Source organism: Physcomitrium patens, chromosome 23 (assembly GCF_059467195.1).
Source record: "Physcomitrium patens ecotype Gransden chromosome 23, ASM5946719v1, whole genome shotgun sequence".
Taxonomy (NCBI): domain Eukaryota; kingdom Viridiplantae; phylum Streptophyta; class Bryopsida; order Funariales; family Funariaceae; genus Physcomitrium; species Physcomitrium patens.
The window spans coordinates 6,354,046-6,372,881 of NC_143432.1; the positions used below are offsets into that span (position 1 = coordinate 6,354,046).

General features: G+C 40.7%; 2 protein-coding genes and 1 long non-coding RNA gene across 5 annotated transcripts; 1 reads left to right on the forward strand and 2 right to left on the reverse strand.

Annotated features, from left to right (window-relative positions):
* Window positions 1-1,702: 1,702 nt before the first annotated feature.
* On the reverse strand, window positions 1,703-9,193 carry LOC112275852 (beta-galactosidase 9). The gene is made up of 20 exons (XM_024506532.3): window positions 9,063-9,193; window positions 8,571-8,824; window positions 8,224-8,319; window positions 7,804-7,916; window positions 7,606-7,672; window positions 7,354-7,446; window positions 7,028-7,171; window positions 6,786-6,874; window positions 6,496-6,601; window positions 6,248-6,335; window positions 6,004-6,128; window positions 5,609-5,770; window positions 5,083-5,327; window positions 4,424-4,539; window positions 4,146-4,243; window positions 3,817-3,927; window positions 3,497-3,607; window positions 3,072-3,280; window positions 2,455-2,794; window positions 1,703-2,161 (listed from the first exon to the last, which is right to left on the reverse strand). Exons 2-20 carry the CDS (start codon window positions 8,760-8,762, stop codon window positions 1,892-1,894), a joined length of 2,775 nt encoding a protein of 924 aa, XP_024362300.1. The 5' UTR covers window positions 8,763-8,824; window positions 9,063-9,193; the 3' UTR covers window positions 1,703-1,891.
* Window positions 9,194-10,952: 1,759 nt separating this feature from the next.
* On the forward strand, window positions 10,953-17,308 carry LOC112275853 (citrate synthase 3, peroxisomal). Of its 3 annotated transcripts, none has more exons than XM_024506534.3 (15): window positions 10,953-11,306; window positions 12,231-12,484; window positions 12,645-12,825; window positions 13,110-13,195; window positions 13,421-13,525; window positions 13,884-13,946; window positions 14,077-14,186; window positions 14,412-14,531; window positions 14,661-14,736; window positions 14,917-14,990; window positions 15,203-15,263; window positions 15,605-15,664; window positions 16,181-16,278; window positions 16,529-16,652; window positions 16,868-17,308. In XM_024506534.3, the coding sequence occupies exons 1-15, from the start codon at window positions 11,303-11,305 to the stop codon at window positions 16,994-16,996; spliced, it is 1,545 nt and encodes a 514-aa protein (XP_024362302.1). In that variant the 5' UTR covers window positions 10,953-11,302; the 3' UTR covers window positions 16,997-17,308. The 3 variants fall into 3 exon arrangements, with proteins under 3 accessions (XP_024362302.1, XP_024362301.2, XP_024362303.1); XM_024506533.3 differs by lacking the exon at window positions 10,953-11,306 and adding an exon at window positions 11,338-11,408; XM_024506535.3 differs by lacking the exon at window positions 10,953-11,306 and adding an exon at window positions 11,680-11,833.
* Window positions 17,309-17,731: 423 nt separating this feature from the next.
* Window positions 17,732-18,491, reverse strand: LOC149986504 (uncharacterized). The gene is made up of 2 exons (XR_016500356.1): window positions 18,349-18,491; window positions 17,732-17,876 (listed from the first exon to the last, which is right to left on the reverse strand). It is a non-coding gene; the product is annotated as an uncharacterized LOC149986504 (long non-coding RNA).
* Between the last annotated feature and the right edge of the window lie 345 nt (window positions 18,492-18,836).

The following is an 18,836-nucleotide window of genomic DNA, read 5'->3' on the forward strand; positions in this document are numbered from 1 at the left end:
AAGATTGACAAACACCATGTTTCGAGTTGATAATAATGAAACATATGATTGTTTACTTGATGCATCAACAAGGACCAAAAAATAACGAAATGGTCCTGATGTTAGATTAATAGGACCACAAACATCACCATGCAATCTTTCAAGCATTGGTGGTAATTCTTGTGGAAGTTTCCAAATTGAAGGCCGAGTTATCATTTTACCTTGCACGCATGTGCTAAATGTCCAATCATTCCACACTTATGGTAAGAACACATCTCTGTTTTTTTGTTTTCTACTATAATTAATAGTAGAACGTTTATTCTTTCCATATGGATAGAAATGGTCTTGACTATGATTACCTTGATACTTATGAGCACGTTTCCCATGTTTATATAATTTCTTCTTACACTTTGAAATATTAAGTACATGAGATTCAGGAATTGTAGTTCCAATAGGACGAGCTTCCGCATTGCGCAAGAGTAGCTCATTTTGCTTCTCCGCAAGAAGTAGATAGGACATGAAATCAGAATGACTCTGAAATTTCATGTTCTTGTATTGTTGTGCAAGCACAGCAGATGCAGGAGAAAATGTAGAGAGAGTTTTCTCAATCATTTCTTCTTCAGAAATGCTATGTCCACATAATCGTAATTGTGAGACAATACTATACATTTCACTATTGAAAGCATTTAAATTTGGAAAATCCAAGACACGTAAATGTGTCCAATTATGACGTGTACATGGAAGAAAAATGGTCTTTTGATGATCAAACCTAGATTTAAGATTCTTCCAAAGTTCTATAGGGTCTTCTATTTCCAAATATTGATGTTGTAATGCGGTTACAAGATGACGACGAAGGAGTAGAAGTGCTTTCCAACGAATAGCAAGAAATATAGAAATACTTATTGTAGGAGATTCTTCAAACATAATGGCATCCGAGAGTTGTTCTGCAAATAAATTTACTTTTGCCATTTTTCCCATAATAGATAATTGTTTCCATCCACAGTCAATAGTGGAAATAAAAGAACTTGAAAATGTTGGGATGCACTAGTAATAGTAGGAGCCATAGTAGAAGCAATTGAAGATGTTGAAGCACTCATTATAAATAAATCTGTAAAGAAAATACAAGATCAAGTAGAAAAGTTGAGTAAAACGTACCTTAAAATATAAAGTCAAATAAAATTATAAACTTGAACTTGAAAAAACTAAAATATATATATATATTTTTAAGGAGAGATAGTTGTAGATTAAGGCAGTAAAACAGCAATAAAATGGCGGCAGCAGGTAGCGGTAGGGCGGCAGGGTGGCAGCGGCGGACAGCGGCGGCGGGCAACGGTGGACAGCAGCGGCTGGCAATGGTGGGCGGCAGCGGCGGGCAGCAGCGGCAGCGGCGGGCGGCAGCGTCAGCGGCGACAGGGTGGCAGTGGCGGATTCGGCGTCTGTTTGGCGTCTGTTCGGCGGCAGTTCGGCGTCTGTTCGGGGCGCAGCACGGAGCAGCAAGCAAGGCAAAGAGTGGAACAAGTGCTCTAAGCAAGCAGTGTGTGAGGTGCCAGCAAGAAGAAAAAAATCATGACCCAGACACTAAGCAAGGGTAGCAACAGGTTTGAAGAGTCAAAGACTAGAGCAAAAAAAATTGTGATAGTGTGTAGAAGAGAATCCTGCTGATAACTTGTTGAGAATGTTTAGAAAGACACAAGAGTAGTAGTAAGTCATACACACACAAAGGTTTCTAAGGAGAGAGAGCTTCACACACACAAAAATCTATTGATCTGGTTGTGTCTCGTACACAAGAAGAGAGAAGATAAGAAGATGAACAGTACTTCTCCACTAGACTCTAAATACTGTAGCTACAATAATTACTATAGTCTACAGTAAATATTATGGAGAGCTTAGGCTACATTTAATGATCTCAACACTATGCAACACTGCTATACTTGTTCACATTGACTGGTGTGATGAGGGGTACTTTCCTCTGGTATAGATGGTCATTCATACCGATGGGCTGCTGCCACTGATAGTTGAAGTAATAAGCTGGAGGCACGGGCTCGTCTGTGGCTTGCTGGCTTCCTTTGGAAGAACAAAACACTTGCACAGCTAGGCTTTTGGATACATCTGGACAGGGATCAAACTCTCCAAATGTTTGCCATTGGACTGGTATGCTACATCGGTGCATCCCCATGCAAGCCTGCAAATAAGCATGATGCAGTGAATTTCTCCATTCATATATCAACAAGGACTTAAATTCAAGGACTGCTAAGCAATATGTATGTAAGTTAACATCCTGAATTCAATGGTTTTGTGGACTTGAACACGCACATGACAGTACGTTATCAATGAATTTCCACCTAAAATGTACAATTTAAGCCTCAACAGAAGTTATGATTTGAATGTACTAGGTTGTAATGGTGGGTCATGTGGTAGTACACTAAGGTTGCCTCGCCATTAGCTACGTTATGCAAGAAAAATTGCAAGGTTTACCTTCCGCGCTACTTCCAAACTCTTCATTGCATGGCAAGTCCCACGTTGGAAGTTGCCACAAGAGCCTTTCGGGTTTCCAAAGCTGGCAAATTTTATGTGGCGTATATGTTGGCCGGCTATACATTCAAGCACCGCCTCTCCGGAACGACTGCTCATAGCATCCATAGAAGAATTAGCAGGCCAGAAAAGCACAGGTGGAGGTTGCGATTCGTGTACATGAGTACATACCGCAGGAGCAGATCGTGTGACCAATGAAACTTTCGAAACGTCACCTCCAATCTCCTCAAAAAGAACCAACAAGTTATTGGAAAGTTGAAGCCACGCTCGAGGAATGTGGTACCTGTATTAGCATGACCAGATCACGCTTAGTGAAATTACACATGGTCAACGAATCTTTGGTAGTGTTAAGGATACAATACGAACCTAACCCAAGTCTCAGTGGTGAAGAGATTCGCATTCGAGCCTTCAGCTAACATAATACATGTCCACATACTGACAATGGCAATGAAAACCTGGGGTTTCTTTATAATGAATACACTCATGCACATTGCTGACATATTCGCTTCATGTTGAAAAAACAACATTAGACTAGGAAGTTCAGACTTATAATCACTTGCCATCGTTGCGAGGGTTTTCCACAATTTGTGCGACATTTATCCGCGTCGTAGGCTCCCCGATAGTCACATGTTGAACACCCTGATTGTGAAGCAAGCACAGATGGCCAATAGCGGCCCATATGATGACCATTTACCCAAGCTTGACCTTTTCCCATGCTCCCAAGGTCCAGAGCAACAGGATCTGTACCTTTAGGTGCGTCAAATGTGGTCTGCGTAAGGCACCCAGCAATTTTGAGAAATAGAAATGATCCTTCGTACAAATATTGAGCCATGCTCAGAGTAACTTGTATTTCGTACTACAAGCTCTTTTATAAGTGGAGTCAGCAGAGTGCTTTCTTCAGTAAACGTGGTTTAGCGCTAAATGGATCACCTCAAGTTATGTAAGAATAAGTGAACTGCTATACACTTAATTTGCTTCGGCATACCTTGTACCAAGTAAGGGCAGAAGCATTCGGGAACGAAGATGATGAATCCCACTGAATACCGTCTGCAGTGCCAGTTTCAAATAGTCTTTTCTCCTCCCCTTGAATACCAACCTGAGGAACGCTTTCAAACAACAGTTGAATATGAAAGAGCCCACAGTAGAACCCAAGTAAAGCACTCACCTATTGATTTGTACTTGCAACTTCTATAACTTTTATATGTATGTGTGTGCATATTTTTGCAGATGTATATTTTTGTGCTCAAAGCCGTTTTTAGAATGCCTCACATCTTGCGGGACAAAGGAATGGGAATAATATCACACCTGATATGACCATCTTTCTGTCGATAAATCAAGAACCCCAGATGGCAGTCCTCTTAATAACGCGGATCCTCGAATCCCTGCGCCCCAAGTCTCTAGATACGCACCGTAGTTCTGCCAAGTATCAGTTCGTCAAAAGAAAGATTCAAACTAAATGATTTTAAATACGCTCTATCGAAAACAATATGGAGAGAGATCACTCATCTTTCAATTTTGTAGTGGAGCTCGAAAAGCACACCTTCCTCGTGATTACGATAAAAAAATCAGAAAACTAAGTCCTTTCATGGTTTGTGCAAAGAAAAGGACTTAGAAGGAAGGGTTTGCATAGAAACCTGCAATCCTACAGTCATACTGAGCAAGTCGATGTCATTCTTCCCTTCTTTCAAAGGAACAGGCTGGACAACTTGAACATCCGATCCCATTGCACTGCCTGCATGCAACAGGCCGAAAACTCAGTCTACTTTGAGATGTAAAGAAATTTGGAATTGAAGAAGAGGCCCCTGAAATGGACATAGACAATGAGGTCTCATGAAGAACCAAGAAATATTTTTTTCACGGCCACCTAAGTGTTAAGTAAATCGTAAGAACGAAAACATGGAAAAAGTAATACCTACAAGTTGTCTGTTGACGAAGATATGTACTGCATCACGCATAGAGCCGAGTACCAGTATTGCTTGCGATTTAGTTTTGGAGAGAGCTGTAACAGCCTCCACAGAGACCTTGATGCTGTGTGTGACAAAAAGAAGCACGTTAGATACAAAATGGACAATCTTCAAGACATTGCATGAGTAAAGTCAAGCAGATAAAAATCTAGGAATCTTTTTCAATACTCTCAATTTGGAAGACTTCTCCTAAAAACTCAAATTGAGAATGAAACTAGTATGACAACTTGTTACGAAACCAAAAAGAGTTTACTCCCCATTATCTTTTTTTATTCTTATTATTTGATTACAACAAACCAAATTGTAGCACTTATCCCCAGCTCTAGGAATTTAAGAATTGCCTAAGTAAACTTAATTATACATGAGCTACGTTTATGTTCAACGTCAGATCTACATGATGTCTATTAGGATCTAAGCACAAGGCTAATGGCATAAAACTCTGTAAAATTCACAATCACGGGAGGAACTTAGACGGGTGCAAACAAATATCCTTGTCGAAAAAAGTGATTCTAGAGCTGGGTCGCGATGGTAGAAATACTTTATCATGAAACAAAAAGTCCATTTCATTGCAACACCAAGATAGCTAAAGTGGTTTTTGGTGAACTACCTGATTGAGTACCAAAGGTAATCCGTGGAATCCTTTGTAATATTAAGTTGTTCGAGCAAACGGTTTGAAACGAGTGTTGCGGCTCCCCTAATGCCAACTGGCTCCACTGATGCCTCCCATTTCAGGCCTGATCCCACTATGCTCTCAGGAGCATGCTTACGCAACATATTAGAAGGCATGACAACCTCCCCTTCTAATTTTGAGCGCACGATTGTCATCCTTGTCAAAGTGGTCTGAGCGCCTACCTGTAGAAAAATACTAAATAGTTGAGATATATTTTACATACAGCTCACAAGTGGCCGCATAACTAACAGGCATTAAGGTAAGCTGGTTTTAACCTTGATAAGATAAAAATCAGCACGAAGTATTGAAAATACGCGGTCACAAGTGTATAACCAATTGCTTCCACTTATATTTCAAACACATCAAATAAAATCCATGAGTCCATTGACTCCAGTGAATATCTGTATCTAGAAGCTACGAATTTGTGACAAGAATATGGAGCAGTACGAGAAGAAAAAATCACCTGAGCCGTGTTAAATACGACATTCTTGCAATCAGGTAATATGCTGACAGACCAAGGTGGCAGCACATACGCTTTCCCTTTAAACTGTACAGTGGCGATTTTCCAACTGTCAATATTTGCAAGAAAAGCGGCGCATTGTCCACGTCCTGAATATACGTGCGCCTGTTTCACATCTCAGCACACGTGAAGTTAGTAGTCGTATTGGTGACTCCTCCGCAGAAATCATCTACATACCATCACACGTAATTTCTACAGGCCCCAAGTCTTATTTTCAGGTTTGAAAATGAACAACAATTGAAATCAACTGTACCAGACTTGTAAATCTGAGACACATTGGAGATTAAAAGTTTAGAAAAACTTTAAAAAAATAAAATACGCCGGGTAGGAATACAAACCTCTACATTCGGACCAAGCCAAGTGGAGAGTGGCACTTCGTCAACGGCAGTTAGTGCGGGCTCGCACAGCTTGATGGCAGCGTGAAGATCTCTCAGATGCCCCCATTTTGGTTGCCTTATGAGCCCTGCAGAAATTGGTCACAAATACAATTTCATTTGTCAAAAAACCTTCATACAAAAACTTCATATAGAATCGCGTAAAGTTAGCAACGTATAGCTGCAGACCCTTTCACAGGAGCCCCACCATATTCATCAAGAGGTGCATCATAATCGTAAGACGTTGTCATGAATGGTCCACCAGCAGTTCGAGCAAAGTTGGTACCACCAAAGTACTGTCAAGACAACTCAGACGAAGATAAGTTGGAATTTAAGAATATAGGCGCTAAATTGACATGTGAAGCAGCTACCACAAATATTAATGAGTTAGCTTTGAAATGATTATCAACGCGCAAATCGAGCTTCAATTTTTAGATGAAACGGGTCACGTCCTACCATGTAATAGTTCTGAAAGCTTCCTCCACGCTGGAAAAAACGTGCAATGGCAAACGCATTGTCTTCCACCGGTCTATGTGGAACCGACTGTCCCCAGTATTGAAACCTACAAACAGCCATTTGAAGACTCATCAAAACACAACACAGAAAGAATTTGTTTTTGCAAATAAGTAAATTTTCAATTACTGACAGACATATTCACAGGCCTTTTCATGTAGAATGTGGCAGAGTATTTCAATATTATTATTATTATTATTATTGTTATTATTTTAACTTAGTGAAGACATTACCAGCCGTTCCAATCCTCCGTCCAAAAAGCTGGCTTGGTGGCAGTGTTTGCCTTAAACCCGTCACAGTAATATCCATTACATGTGTTGATCTGCGCAGATGCCAAAACCATTACAACTTTACAACCATCTGGATGAAAGTATAAGACAATTGTTAGCCAACGAAGTCTTTCTTTAAAATAATTTGCAGGAAAAACTGGCAGCTTATCACTACTCATAACAACAAGATTGGAGAGAGAACTCACGATATTTCCAGGAGCATCATCTTGCTGGCACATCACCCAGGGTACTCCTGCATCAAGGCCGAGGGCCAATTCAGCTGCCCACATGGCATATCGTTTCCCCCCATCGCCAAACGCCCATTCTATATTCCCATACTCATTCTCGATCTGCGCTAAGACCCCGTTCAGAATAGTCCGTCAAAAGCAGTAGACACAAGCTGCCCCTAACAATGAACGCTGGCAAATTGTGGTATCAACAGTAACCAATTCATTGTTAGATGTATGCGCATCAAATGTAATCGCTACAACTACACAGCAAATGGCCATAGTAATTGTCCACCTTCAACTACCTGGGCCATGATAATGGGTCCTCCTTGCCATGCAAACAGCTGATTTTCCTTCATTAAGTTCACAATCTTTGACACGAACCCTTCCATCGCAACCTGAAACCAAAGCAGCAACCGTTGATCATAGGTAGGTGAAATAAAACATCTCTCAGAAGTAGTCTCTATTCAACTTGTGATTCATAACTTTAGTAACTCCTGCTTTTCAAAGAGTGCAGGTTAGAGGGTTTGAGCATAGAGAACCCACTCCGTTCTTACTTTGAAGGGTTCGTTGTCGGTACGAAATACAATTCCGGGGATATCTTTCAGCCAGTAAGGAAATCCCCTTCATCAATCAGCATGACAGCACTGTTAGTGTGCGAACAGAAATGGAAAGTATTTTCCCTTCAGTCATGTACTTGGGTTAAAATCAAGAATTGAAGGTAAAATCTTCAAAACCTTAATCAGCAGACATACCCAAAGTTCCATTCTGCACATACGTAGGGGCCAATGCGGAGATGAAAGTACAATCCAGCTTGTTGCACCACCTTTATAAACTTAACCAAATCATATCTGCCCTCGAAGTTATACTGCATATCAAGGTTCACCAATTAATCCTCAGCATTTTGATTCACTGAAGTTTACAACATTTATTTCACGCAAATCTTGTAGATAAGAAACCACGAAATTGATCTGAACCTATTCATAATCAACCACAAATATACATCGAGCATCATTACAGACAGAAGGCACAGCAATTCAATCCTATCCTTGATCTAAGAAAACCCAGTGGCTTTACTTCATAGCAACAGTACAAGCAAAGAATGATTTTTTTTGATTGCCTTCATTTTTTTGCTAATCAATGTATCAAAGACTGAAGGTTAGTGAAAGACAAACCTGCCCTTGCTTAGGCTCATGGCCATTCCAGAAAACATAAGATTGCACTACGTCTGCACCTCCCTCCTTCGACTTCTGTACCAGGCTTGGCCACATCTGTTCAGGAAGGTCCAATCATGTAAGTTAGCGAAAATTCCAAAACCATTTATTTCTGATTGCAGACTTCTTTTCATTAAAAAAATAAATGCAGAAGTAAAAACAATATCTGAACAAGAATTGAAAAACTCAGCCAAATCCCACAAATTAGAAAAAGTTCAACGATTAATGATGCGTATGAATTTAAATTGAAGCACTGATCAACGATTGATGCAAGAAAATCAAGAACACAAACGGAACAGAGTATCAACCTCAGGCGTAGCACGCGGGTAGTGTATGCCCGCGGAGATGAGCATCCGGCGCTGGCCATTGATTATGAGTGCTCGCTGATCGTAGGTGACATTAATCGGCTTCCTTGCACTCGCGATCGGTACAATTGACGCCACGCTCAGCAGCAGCAGCAACAGCAAGAATACATGCAACGACCGGTCTAAATTACCCATGACATCGCCGAATACCCCAAGCGATTACCCGTAGCTGGAAAATCTGGATAAGATTCCAAAACCTGCACAAACAAGACGAATTGCCTTCACTTGCGCTCGAGCGATGAAAGAAGAACCCAGAGAAGCAGAGAGCCACCAAATCACATGATCAGCAAGGAAATTCGGCTCCAGCGTCAACACAAGATCATGCTGATCTTGTCACGAAACATGGCTCATCACGCAACAAACCCAACCGCGAGAACAGTGCTTGAAATACCCCACCATCCACCAATCCCAAAACTCCGACACCAAAATTCTTACCAAATCTAAAAAAGCGCCTTCGGTTCAATCCCGCGGTAGTTCAGTCGTAGAGATCAAGGGTCGCAATTCAGCTGCGAGCGCGCTGCCGCAGATGGAATGGAGAGCTTCGAATTGCGCGAGAGGCTGCGTTGTGCGACTCGATTGCCAATGCTGAGCTCCTGATGTTGTGGATGAATGAACAATCTAAGATTGTGGATGAATATTTATGAAGATACCTTATCGGTGTCGTAGCGGCAGCTGCTGCCATGGTATATGATGAATGAAGACATCCATTTCAATATACATCCTTCGCACTTCATCCATTAGTAAAATAGTTGGGCTTGTAATTGGAATCCAACTGCCCGCCCATTCAGGTGGTTCAAACTAATATTCTATTATTCGTTTATTTAATTCCAAATATATGAATATAATTATATGTGTGTGTAGAAATGGTTATTACTTATATTTTGCACATGTCTTAATGACCGCGACATTAATTTTGATAATTTCTGTCAAAATGGCCTCCAATGTATGTAGAATATAGCACAGTGCTGTTGTTCTAGCTATTTGATCTCATTCATGTGCTGTGGTAAGAGTAAGAGACAGCCCTCAGTGTTGTTGACGTTGATTACTTTATGTTTCACGAGGTGGATTTCAATGGATCTCAATGAATTCTTAGTGCAATGGCAAAAGTTGCTTAATCTTGATATTATTTGATGTTCTATTTATAAATTATGATTTGACCATTTGTTCTGCCGTAATCTGTGCCGAATGCAGTGTTCGGAGAGCATCCACGAAAATGCGTTTATCTCCTAGTACCGAAAATGCGTTTGTCTCGGCCTGCGCTGCCGCGAACTTTACTTGGGGAGTGACGGTTACCGCTCTCCGGAAAAGCTTATGCCACTGCAGAAGCGCTAAGCGATCGAGTGTCGAAGGAGATATGATTGTGGTCTCGCATCTACACCTCATTGTTGATAATGTCGCATTCATGGATACTACGCATCGAATCCACTGGTTTTTGGACTTGGACTTAGTTCGGCCAGTTTGACACATGGTGAGTCGATTGAAGTGCACGCAAGGTGATAAATATTGCAAGGCGCTTGCATGTGCTGGCATCATTTCGTGTGTCACTTCCTAATAGAAGCGCACACGCAGTTGATCTGCATGTCTGCATCTGAAACGTCGAAGAGAGAATCAGCCCTGAAATAGGTATGCTTATCAAGCTCCTGTTACCACCGCCCTTGGGTAGCATTTGGCTATGGAGGGTGAGCAAATCCTCTCTCTACCTTGAATGCACACATGTATATTCACGTGCACACCGTATGCAGGTGCTGCATATTCACGATACGTTAAACATAAGTGTTTTATGTATAATATTTCATATTACGGTGCCCTGCGTCAACCAAAATTGTGTCAATGTGAAGATTCGTTAGTAAATAGATTTTTAGTGATGTCACCGTTTTGTTGAATTGTAACAATGTCTTTAAAAAAAGCTTGCTGATTCGAATCTATCACTTTCGAAGCAGAGAATCTGGGATTATTGCTATTTATTCAGTACTTTGTTACTTATTAAAAAAATTCAATAACTCTTCTTTATGATACAATTTTTACTTCTAAATCACTTTTTCGAGGTTTCACGGCTTTAACAGCGTGATTTCAAACCTTGCAAGTGACTCAATTTTTGAATCCTACATGGAGAAGTCCAAAGCAAGACACAAAACACTACATATATATTTACTGAATATAACTAAAAGATATTCAGCCTCACGACACGCAACAACAAAACATGCCAAGTAAGCTGCCACGTCCGCAACATTACTTTGCCACGTTGCGGATCAGATCGAGCTGGACTGGCACGCCGTTCAACTTCGGTAACTCACCGATAATCGCCACTGCACGGCGTAACGTTCCTTCCCAATCCATGGATTTCCAATTCTAAACCTACTCGCTTTATAGATCCACAATACTATATCAATAGCTTTCGAATATTGTATGTAGCACTTCAGCCACCGTGTTCTATGGCGGCAGCAACCAGCAATTTACCACCAGCATAAAATTCGGTTTTGTGGACAGGGTATGCCGGTGTCTTGAGTAGAATTATAGAAGAAAAGCGCATGGAAAGCAGTCTATACCCGGTAACAAAGGAAGGAGACGGGTTGCATCGGGTGGAATTAAGGGGAAGAGGAATGAAGACCACGGTAAAAGGTTAGCGTCATGCGGGAGCAAAGCGTACTCCTCTCGTGACGCTTCGGAGTACTTGAATGCGTAAGAGTTCTGCTGAATTATGGTCTCTCATTCAATCGCTCTGCTACTGTTGTGGTCCGTGTTCAGATTCGCAGCGTGGTGATCGGAGTGAAGCCTCAGCAGGTGCGTTTTGGAAGAATTTGTGGCAGGATTTTTGGACAGATTGTAGTGAATTGAGAGCTAAGTGAGCGGGCTAGGAGCTTGGTTTAGAAGAAGAAGAAGAAGAAGAAGAAGACAGAGCAGCTTTGGTCTGGTGTATTTTTGGTCATCGTGTGTGCGTGGTTTTGTTTCGGAGGTTTTAATGCTCTTTTCGATCACGTTTGATAATATGGAATAGAATGATGTATGATGATTATGCTTCGTTTTGAGCTTTATTTCTTTTTTGCTGGTTTAGTTTTATTTGGCTGTGGAGGAGTTGAATTTCTAAGAGTTTGGAGAGCGTGAATTGTGGCAATATGTGCTGAATCGGCTGTGATCTTGAGAAGTGATGGACGTGGTTTTGAAATTGGTGGCTGGATGAGCTGCTTTTTTCTGAAGACTGATATAACGTAAGGGTTCGGTGAGGGTGTGATGCTTCGTACGTTTGCACCTTGCGTGGTTGCAAATGAAATCATTAAAGATTGAAATAGAGAAACATCTGTCGCGCGGACTTTTCGCTGCGGTATCTTTTTCCTAATCGGCGGATGTTGATCATTGTTTTCTGCTGCGTGTGTCGCTGCAGAATTTTTGTTTTGGTTTTGGTTCTGACCGGGATTATTTTTTCATTTTTTTATTTTTTTTTCCCTTAGGTTGCCTGACGATTTGGTTCGGGTCTTGAAGTATGAAAGTTCATTTTCTATCTTTGAGTTGTCACTATCTCAGCCTCAGCACAGGCAGTATTGAATTTAACAAGTTTTTATGAAGTACTAGGTTGTGAGGGTGTGGATGATCGGTTCTGTTTTGCAGCCATGGAGCTGACTTGTAACGGTCCAGAAATGTCTTTATCAACCATGAAGAGACTGTCGATCTTGCAAGGCCATTTGGAATCGGGGAGTTCCGTTGCTTCTACAACGCTTGAAGCATTCACTGTATCAGCTGAAATTGCACCGCAATTTTCAGGGGGAGCAGGAAGTTTGACGATTGTAGACAATCGAACTGGGAAGAAGTACGAGATTCCCATCAGTGAAGGTGGGACAGTTAAGGCCACAGACTTCAAGAAGGTGAGGTGGATTTTTTTAAATTTTTATTGCCGCTCATTTTTATGTTCAAAGATTCAGAGCTATATTAGTGTGATTTTCACTAGAAAACTCGTAACTTATGCTGAAATTATCAGAACTAAGGGCATGCCTTGTCTAACGAATGTTGTGCGGTTTGATACAGATTACCGCTGGTGAGGATGGAAATGGACTCAGATTATTCGACCCAGGATATCTTAACACCGCACCAGTCCGTTCAAAAATTTCATACATCGATGGCGACAAGGGTATATTGAGATATCGAGGATACCCTATCGAGGAGCTTGCTGAAAAGAGTTCCTTCACTGAGGTTGCTTTTTTGTTAAGTGAGTACTCTCAGGTTTACTTTTCTACAAGTGTTACAGCATGTAGTGTTTGACGATCTATTTGTCATAGATTACTTACGCTTATATTTGGTGTACGTTTTCAGTTTATTGTTAAGAGCTTTTATTTGTGTTTCGAATCAAATTTTTATCTGTGACATTCTTTTACGTAATTAGCTGCTCTTTGTGAAGGTATTTAATTTCGCGAATAAACAAAGCCTGCTTGATACTAATCTATTTCGGTTCATAATCATTTTGACCAAGGTTGTCTTGATTGAGCTTTGCAGTGTACGGAAATTTACCGACGAAATCTCAGTTGGCTGATTGGGAGGCTTCTATCTCCCAGCACTCTGCTGTTCCAGAAGGAGTGCTGGTGTGCATTCTTTCTTTTTTGAAATGACATGCGTTTACTTGAACGTTTGGTAGAATTATTTAGGATCTTGGAAAATGATTGTATTTCAGTTTTCGCCTTGTTAGCCTTTTTGCGATCTTCGTTTGGAAGTGATTTAGAGGTTTCAGACATAGTTTGCTTCAAACGTCTGTGGCAATTGCATTGGAGTGATTTGTGTTGCTTTCTGCATTACTCTGGTGGGAGCAGGAAGTACTAGCTGCGCTGCCACATGACGCTCATCCCATGGGAATGTTGGTAGGATCCATTTGTGCTCTGTCTTCTTTCCATCCAGATGCCAACCCTGCCCTACAGGTATTTGCTATTCAATAAACCTTTACTACTTAACCAACCATAGGTTTTCTACACAATGACTTTGGTCCATGTTGCATTATGTGCCAATTAATCAAAGATTGTAAAACCTTCGTTTCGTAGTCACGAGGCGTACACTGGAGGAGGTTGTTTAGGTTTCTTTTGAATTTTCCGTAAACCTACAGGTTAATAGGCTGCCATTTAATATTATTTTTAAACAGTGTAAGTACTTGGTTTTTGCTTAATGAGAGTGTTCACGCAGGTCCTTTTGTTTAAAACACCAGCTTGCTCTCTCTTTTCTGTACACCTTTCCACCTGTCTACCAGCTTAACGTGTTCTCGGCATTCTGGTTTATTTGCAGGGTCAAGATTTGTACAAGAACAAAGCTGTGAGAGACAAACAGATCGTGCGCGTTCTAGGAAAGGTCAGATTTTATCTTTAGCGAACTACTCGAGGATTTATTTCTGAATTTTCCATGTTCGTTACCTTCTATTCAGAGGCTGTTGAATGTCATGACTCACAGTGGAGTTGTGTTTACGTTAATGTTCTTTCAGGTGCCAACGCTTGCAGCTGCCGCATATTTGCGAATGGCTGGCAGACCACCAGTGTTGCCATCGAACCAACTTTCGTATGCGGAGAACTTTTTGTACATGCTAGATTCACTGTACGTCACTACCTTTCGGTGATGTTTATGTCACACATACGTTAGAGTACACACCTTTTTACATACTATTGGCGTTTCTGAAGCTGATACCCTTTTAATATTCTACTTGTGAACGCTACAGACCAAAATCGTGTTGTTATTTTCACGTTCCTTTTTTGTTTTCATTACCAATGACTACAGTGCGGACGCAGTCTACTAATGACATAACTCCTTTAAAATTGGCAGGGGTGATAGGAAGTACAAACCTAATCCAAGACTAGCCAGGGTTTTGGACATACTTTTTATATTGCATGCTGAACATGAAATGAACTGCTCTACAGCTGCTGCCCGTCATCTTGCTTCGAGGTACGTTGATGAAGTATATGATAGTATTTTTATAAATTGCTTGCAGATTAGATGGCTTTCTAAATTGGCTCGCTAAAAGATTCTACCTTTGTTCTTAAATTGACTTCATGTTCAATTGGTTTACTGCAGTGGAGTCGACGTTTACACAGCTTTAGCTGGAGCAACAGGTGCTCTTTATGGGCCTCTGCATGGTGGTGCTAATGAGGTACGCATTTGGGAGCTTTTGATGAAGTCCATAACTTTGAAGTTGTAGACTAGAAAGTATTAATCTGTGTTGGATTGAGCCTTCGTCTTGCTCTTTCCTCCTTTAGATATGTGCTGCGCATGTTTTTAGTGCCATTGCTTTAGATTAAGGATTATCTAACATTTGATTATCATTATACAGGCTGTGCTAAAGATGCTGGCAGAAATAGGCACTGTCGAGAACATTCCTGATTTTCTTGAGGGTGTAAAGAACAGGTACCTATTCAACCACGCTTTATAGATTTTCTTTTCTGAAGATCCACCTGTAGCACGTGTTCCTTTCTCAGTAGTGAGTTTGGTCGGAGGCGATTACTGTGTATACAGGTGACTGGTACTTATGAGCAGTCTTCAGTATTTTTTCATGAGAATTATCTCTGCAACATTGTGATTTTAAAGTGTTTTTGATTGTTCGCGTGTCATTGGAGCAGGAAAAGGAAAATGTCAGGTTTTGGTCACCGCGTTTACAAGAATTATGACCCTCGTGCCAAGGTCCCTACCTCTTTACATTACATATAACATACCCATTGGCCTTTACTAGGCTGCGTTAGTCAAGTATCACGCAGTTTGAAACATTACGAATGTGGTCAGCTTGTAGATATTGGTGGAGCTCTGAATAAGTATAGGCGACGATCGTAATATTTTATTGCTAGGAAATATACTGAGGCAAACTATTTGAACGAATATGGTTTGGTACGAATGTTAGCACAACTGAGTACTTGTCGTGGGAATGCATATAGAGTCAGCAGCACTAAACTACGACGTTCAGGAAGAGTAAGTGCATTCCTTTTTTTTCAAATCTTCTAAAAATTGGTTTGCTTACTGGTTAACAGGTGGTTCGGACATTAGCAGATGAAGTTTTCAAGATTGTTGGCCGCGACCCACTTATTGAGGTTTGTTCATCGAGATCTGTGTATCAATTCTTGAATCTCGAGTTTGCATTAATACGTTACCAAAAAGAAAAGATATCATAGCGACACAGATGATAAAACTTTTACAAGATGTTGGAATTTTTGTCACGAAGAAAATTTACCGCTGTGTTAGCTTAAATTCCCAGCAAACTGCAGCTTTGTGAGAAATGGAGATGATTGGTAAGAGGTTAGAATTGAAGTAGTGTTGAACGAAGCGACTCTCTAGCCTAATACAGTTGCACTTCAGTTTTGAACTCATTGTAGAGAACCTCTACTTTGACATCCAGACCTTGTAATATTTTTCAAAGCTTCAGCGGGGGATTCCATTGTTGCAGTTCCATGGACACCTACTAACGCTTAATTTAGTGTGCTTTTCTCATAAATATTGTCGTAGGAGAACTTGGGATCATTGAAGACCTTTTCAATGTTCTCTTTTCAATTGGGTTAATTGTGATGTTGCGTATTAGATTTGCTCACTAGTTTCTAGGTTTGGTGCAGGTGGCAGTTGCTTTGGAGAAGGCTGCTCTTGCTGATGAGTACTTTGTAAAGAGGAAACTGTACCCAAACGTTGACTTCTACTCTGGTGTTATTTATAGGTGCGTGACTCAATCTCTGAATTTGTTGAAGAATATTATTGTCATAACTGGGGTGAACTTTACTTTTAGTTCTTGATTGTTTAGTATTAGAGATACTATTAAGATGCACATGAGTCGCTCATCTATGCCACTTTTTTGTATCTTGAGGTTATTTTTATTGTACACACAAAACTGACTGTTTTTTGTCCATACAACATCTCGGCCTTCTTTTCTCTGGGTCAAATAAGTGATCTCATTTTAATTTCTGCAGGGCACTCGGATTCCCAACCGAGTTTTTCCCTGTACTTTTTGCGATTCCCCGCATGGCTGGATATCTTGCTCACTGGAAGGAATCCCTCGATGACCCTGACACCAAAATTATGCGTCCTCAGCAGGTTGGATTTTTTAAGTTCATTCTAATATTGTTGTAAACTCATCAAAGACATAGAAACAACAGAATGATTATAACGACTTTCTTGACAGATTACGGAGTTTAGAAATTAAATTGATATGAAAAGATTTAACCAATCAAGTAGACGTGAAATAGCGATGGCTATTTTCTACAAGTTCTGTTTTTGCACTCTTTTCTGACCGCCTCGACTTTGTTCAGTGGTACCAAGGAGAGTGGTTGCGCCATTACACTCCTACCAACAACCGCACCATGGCTGAAACCACCGAGAAACTGAGCAAAATTTCAGTTTCAAACGCAACCAAGCGCAGAATGGCGGGAGAAGTATGAGGACGAAGCATCCCTTAACGTTTCTTTTTTCTTTCATCTTTTTGGAAGAGGCATTGTGTTGAGTAGGGCCCAGGGGACCGATGTTCATTCTCCCTAGTTGCGATTTACAGAAGTTCGATCCAATGCAGAGTACTTCATGGAACACCCTCATAATCGGTTCTAGAGGGTTATCATATTGTTATTGGGGAAGCGATGAAGTCTCAGTTGCAGGCTTGCTCATGCTTCACAAATAATGTGCTATACCAACATTTTTTTGCATTGATTTCTCTAAATCGTTGATCTTAAGTAATAAAGAGGCTGTTCTGGAGAGAAGTGGACACATGTACCCGTATTTTTAAGCTAAAATTTATACACGTGGTTGCAAGTCTTAGATACCATGAAACTGGAACGTTTGCTGTAATAATGCATTGCACACAATAGAGGTTTTTACTTCCAATCACTCAATGAAAAAAAATAAAAAAATTCTATATCATAAAAAAAACTTTCATGCACACAGAATTGTCTGCAGAGCAATCTAATTTTCTTTTATCTTTTCTTTTTATATTTTCGGATCAATCAGAAGTATGATTTAAATTGAACTGATAAACAAAGAAGAAATTTTTTACCAAATTATGGTTCAGATTTCAGAACCTAATATTGATTCACTTAATATTCGATTGATACATATATAAAAGTAATTACCTACGGTAAAAACTGTTATGACTAGTGTAAACTTAAACCATATAAGCCTTTGCGTTGTTTACACTTGCAATCCTTTGAGTGGAACCCAGCCTCATTAAGACAAGGTGGGTCAACGTATGGTGAGGGTATCTGTGCAGTGAGGGTTCTTCCTTCAAACCCTGCCTCAACCAGATCTTGCACAACGAATTGGACCACCCTTCTGCGGAGACAACGCAACGGGGTGAATTTCTTGCAACTTGCGAGGATGGGTGCAGACAGGTTGTTGCAAGTGTAAACATATTCATAAAGAAACAAAGCACGAGTCAGCACCAACTTGGGTAGGGAAGAACTTTTGCATTGATTCTATTTTTAGGTACTGAATATTCCAAAACTGTTGCAGGGAATCATTGGGGATGGTCAATAGGGATGTAGCTCAGATGGTAGAGCGGAGCGAGAGCGGGAATGGGGCAGAACGGCAGAATGGAGCCGAAAAATTAGGGTAGAATGTCGATTTTGATTAGCTAGAAGATTTATCACGGAAGGTAACGTCTTTATGCATTCAAATTTCTTTAGAAGAGTCAATGCATTGTGAGTGTTTTGAAGACAACGCGAGAATATAGATCAACTCACAATTAGTAGACCGGTTCAGAGTGTTTAAGCACTCAATGTCTATACAACAGGAGCCAGCGCACCTCAAGAGATGAATACACTGATCGAATCAGACAAGATAGTATCAATAGTAGAACAGACACACAAGCACACCAAGAGCAGAAAAATCGCCGCCTCCTCCATAGAATTACCGCAATCCAATAGTAAGCGAACTCCAACATGCCACAAACACACAACCAATTCAGATCAAAGTAACACAACCATGCCAAATGACAATATTGAAACACAAGCGAGGACAACAATAGCCGACTCATTTCCACCTCTACAAGAGCGGCCAGCAACAGAGGAAGAGACACAGGGTCCGCCGCAATCGTATTAGCCACCGCGAACCCTAGGGTGGGATCCAAGCAGTAACTCGACGGCACCACTTGAGCTACCCCAAACGAGACCTGATCAAGAGGCATACAAGGAAATCCAGCGACTATGGTGCAAATCGGGAAGTTTTCAAATTGGTTTTGCTGTAGTACCTCATAACCCAATTGGTTTTCCTGGTTTGAAGTTCTTTGGGTAA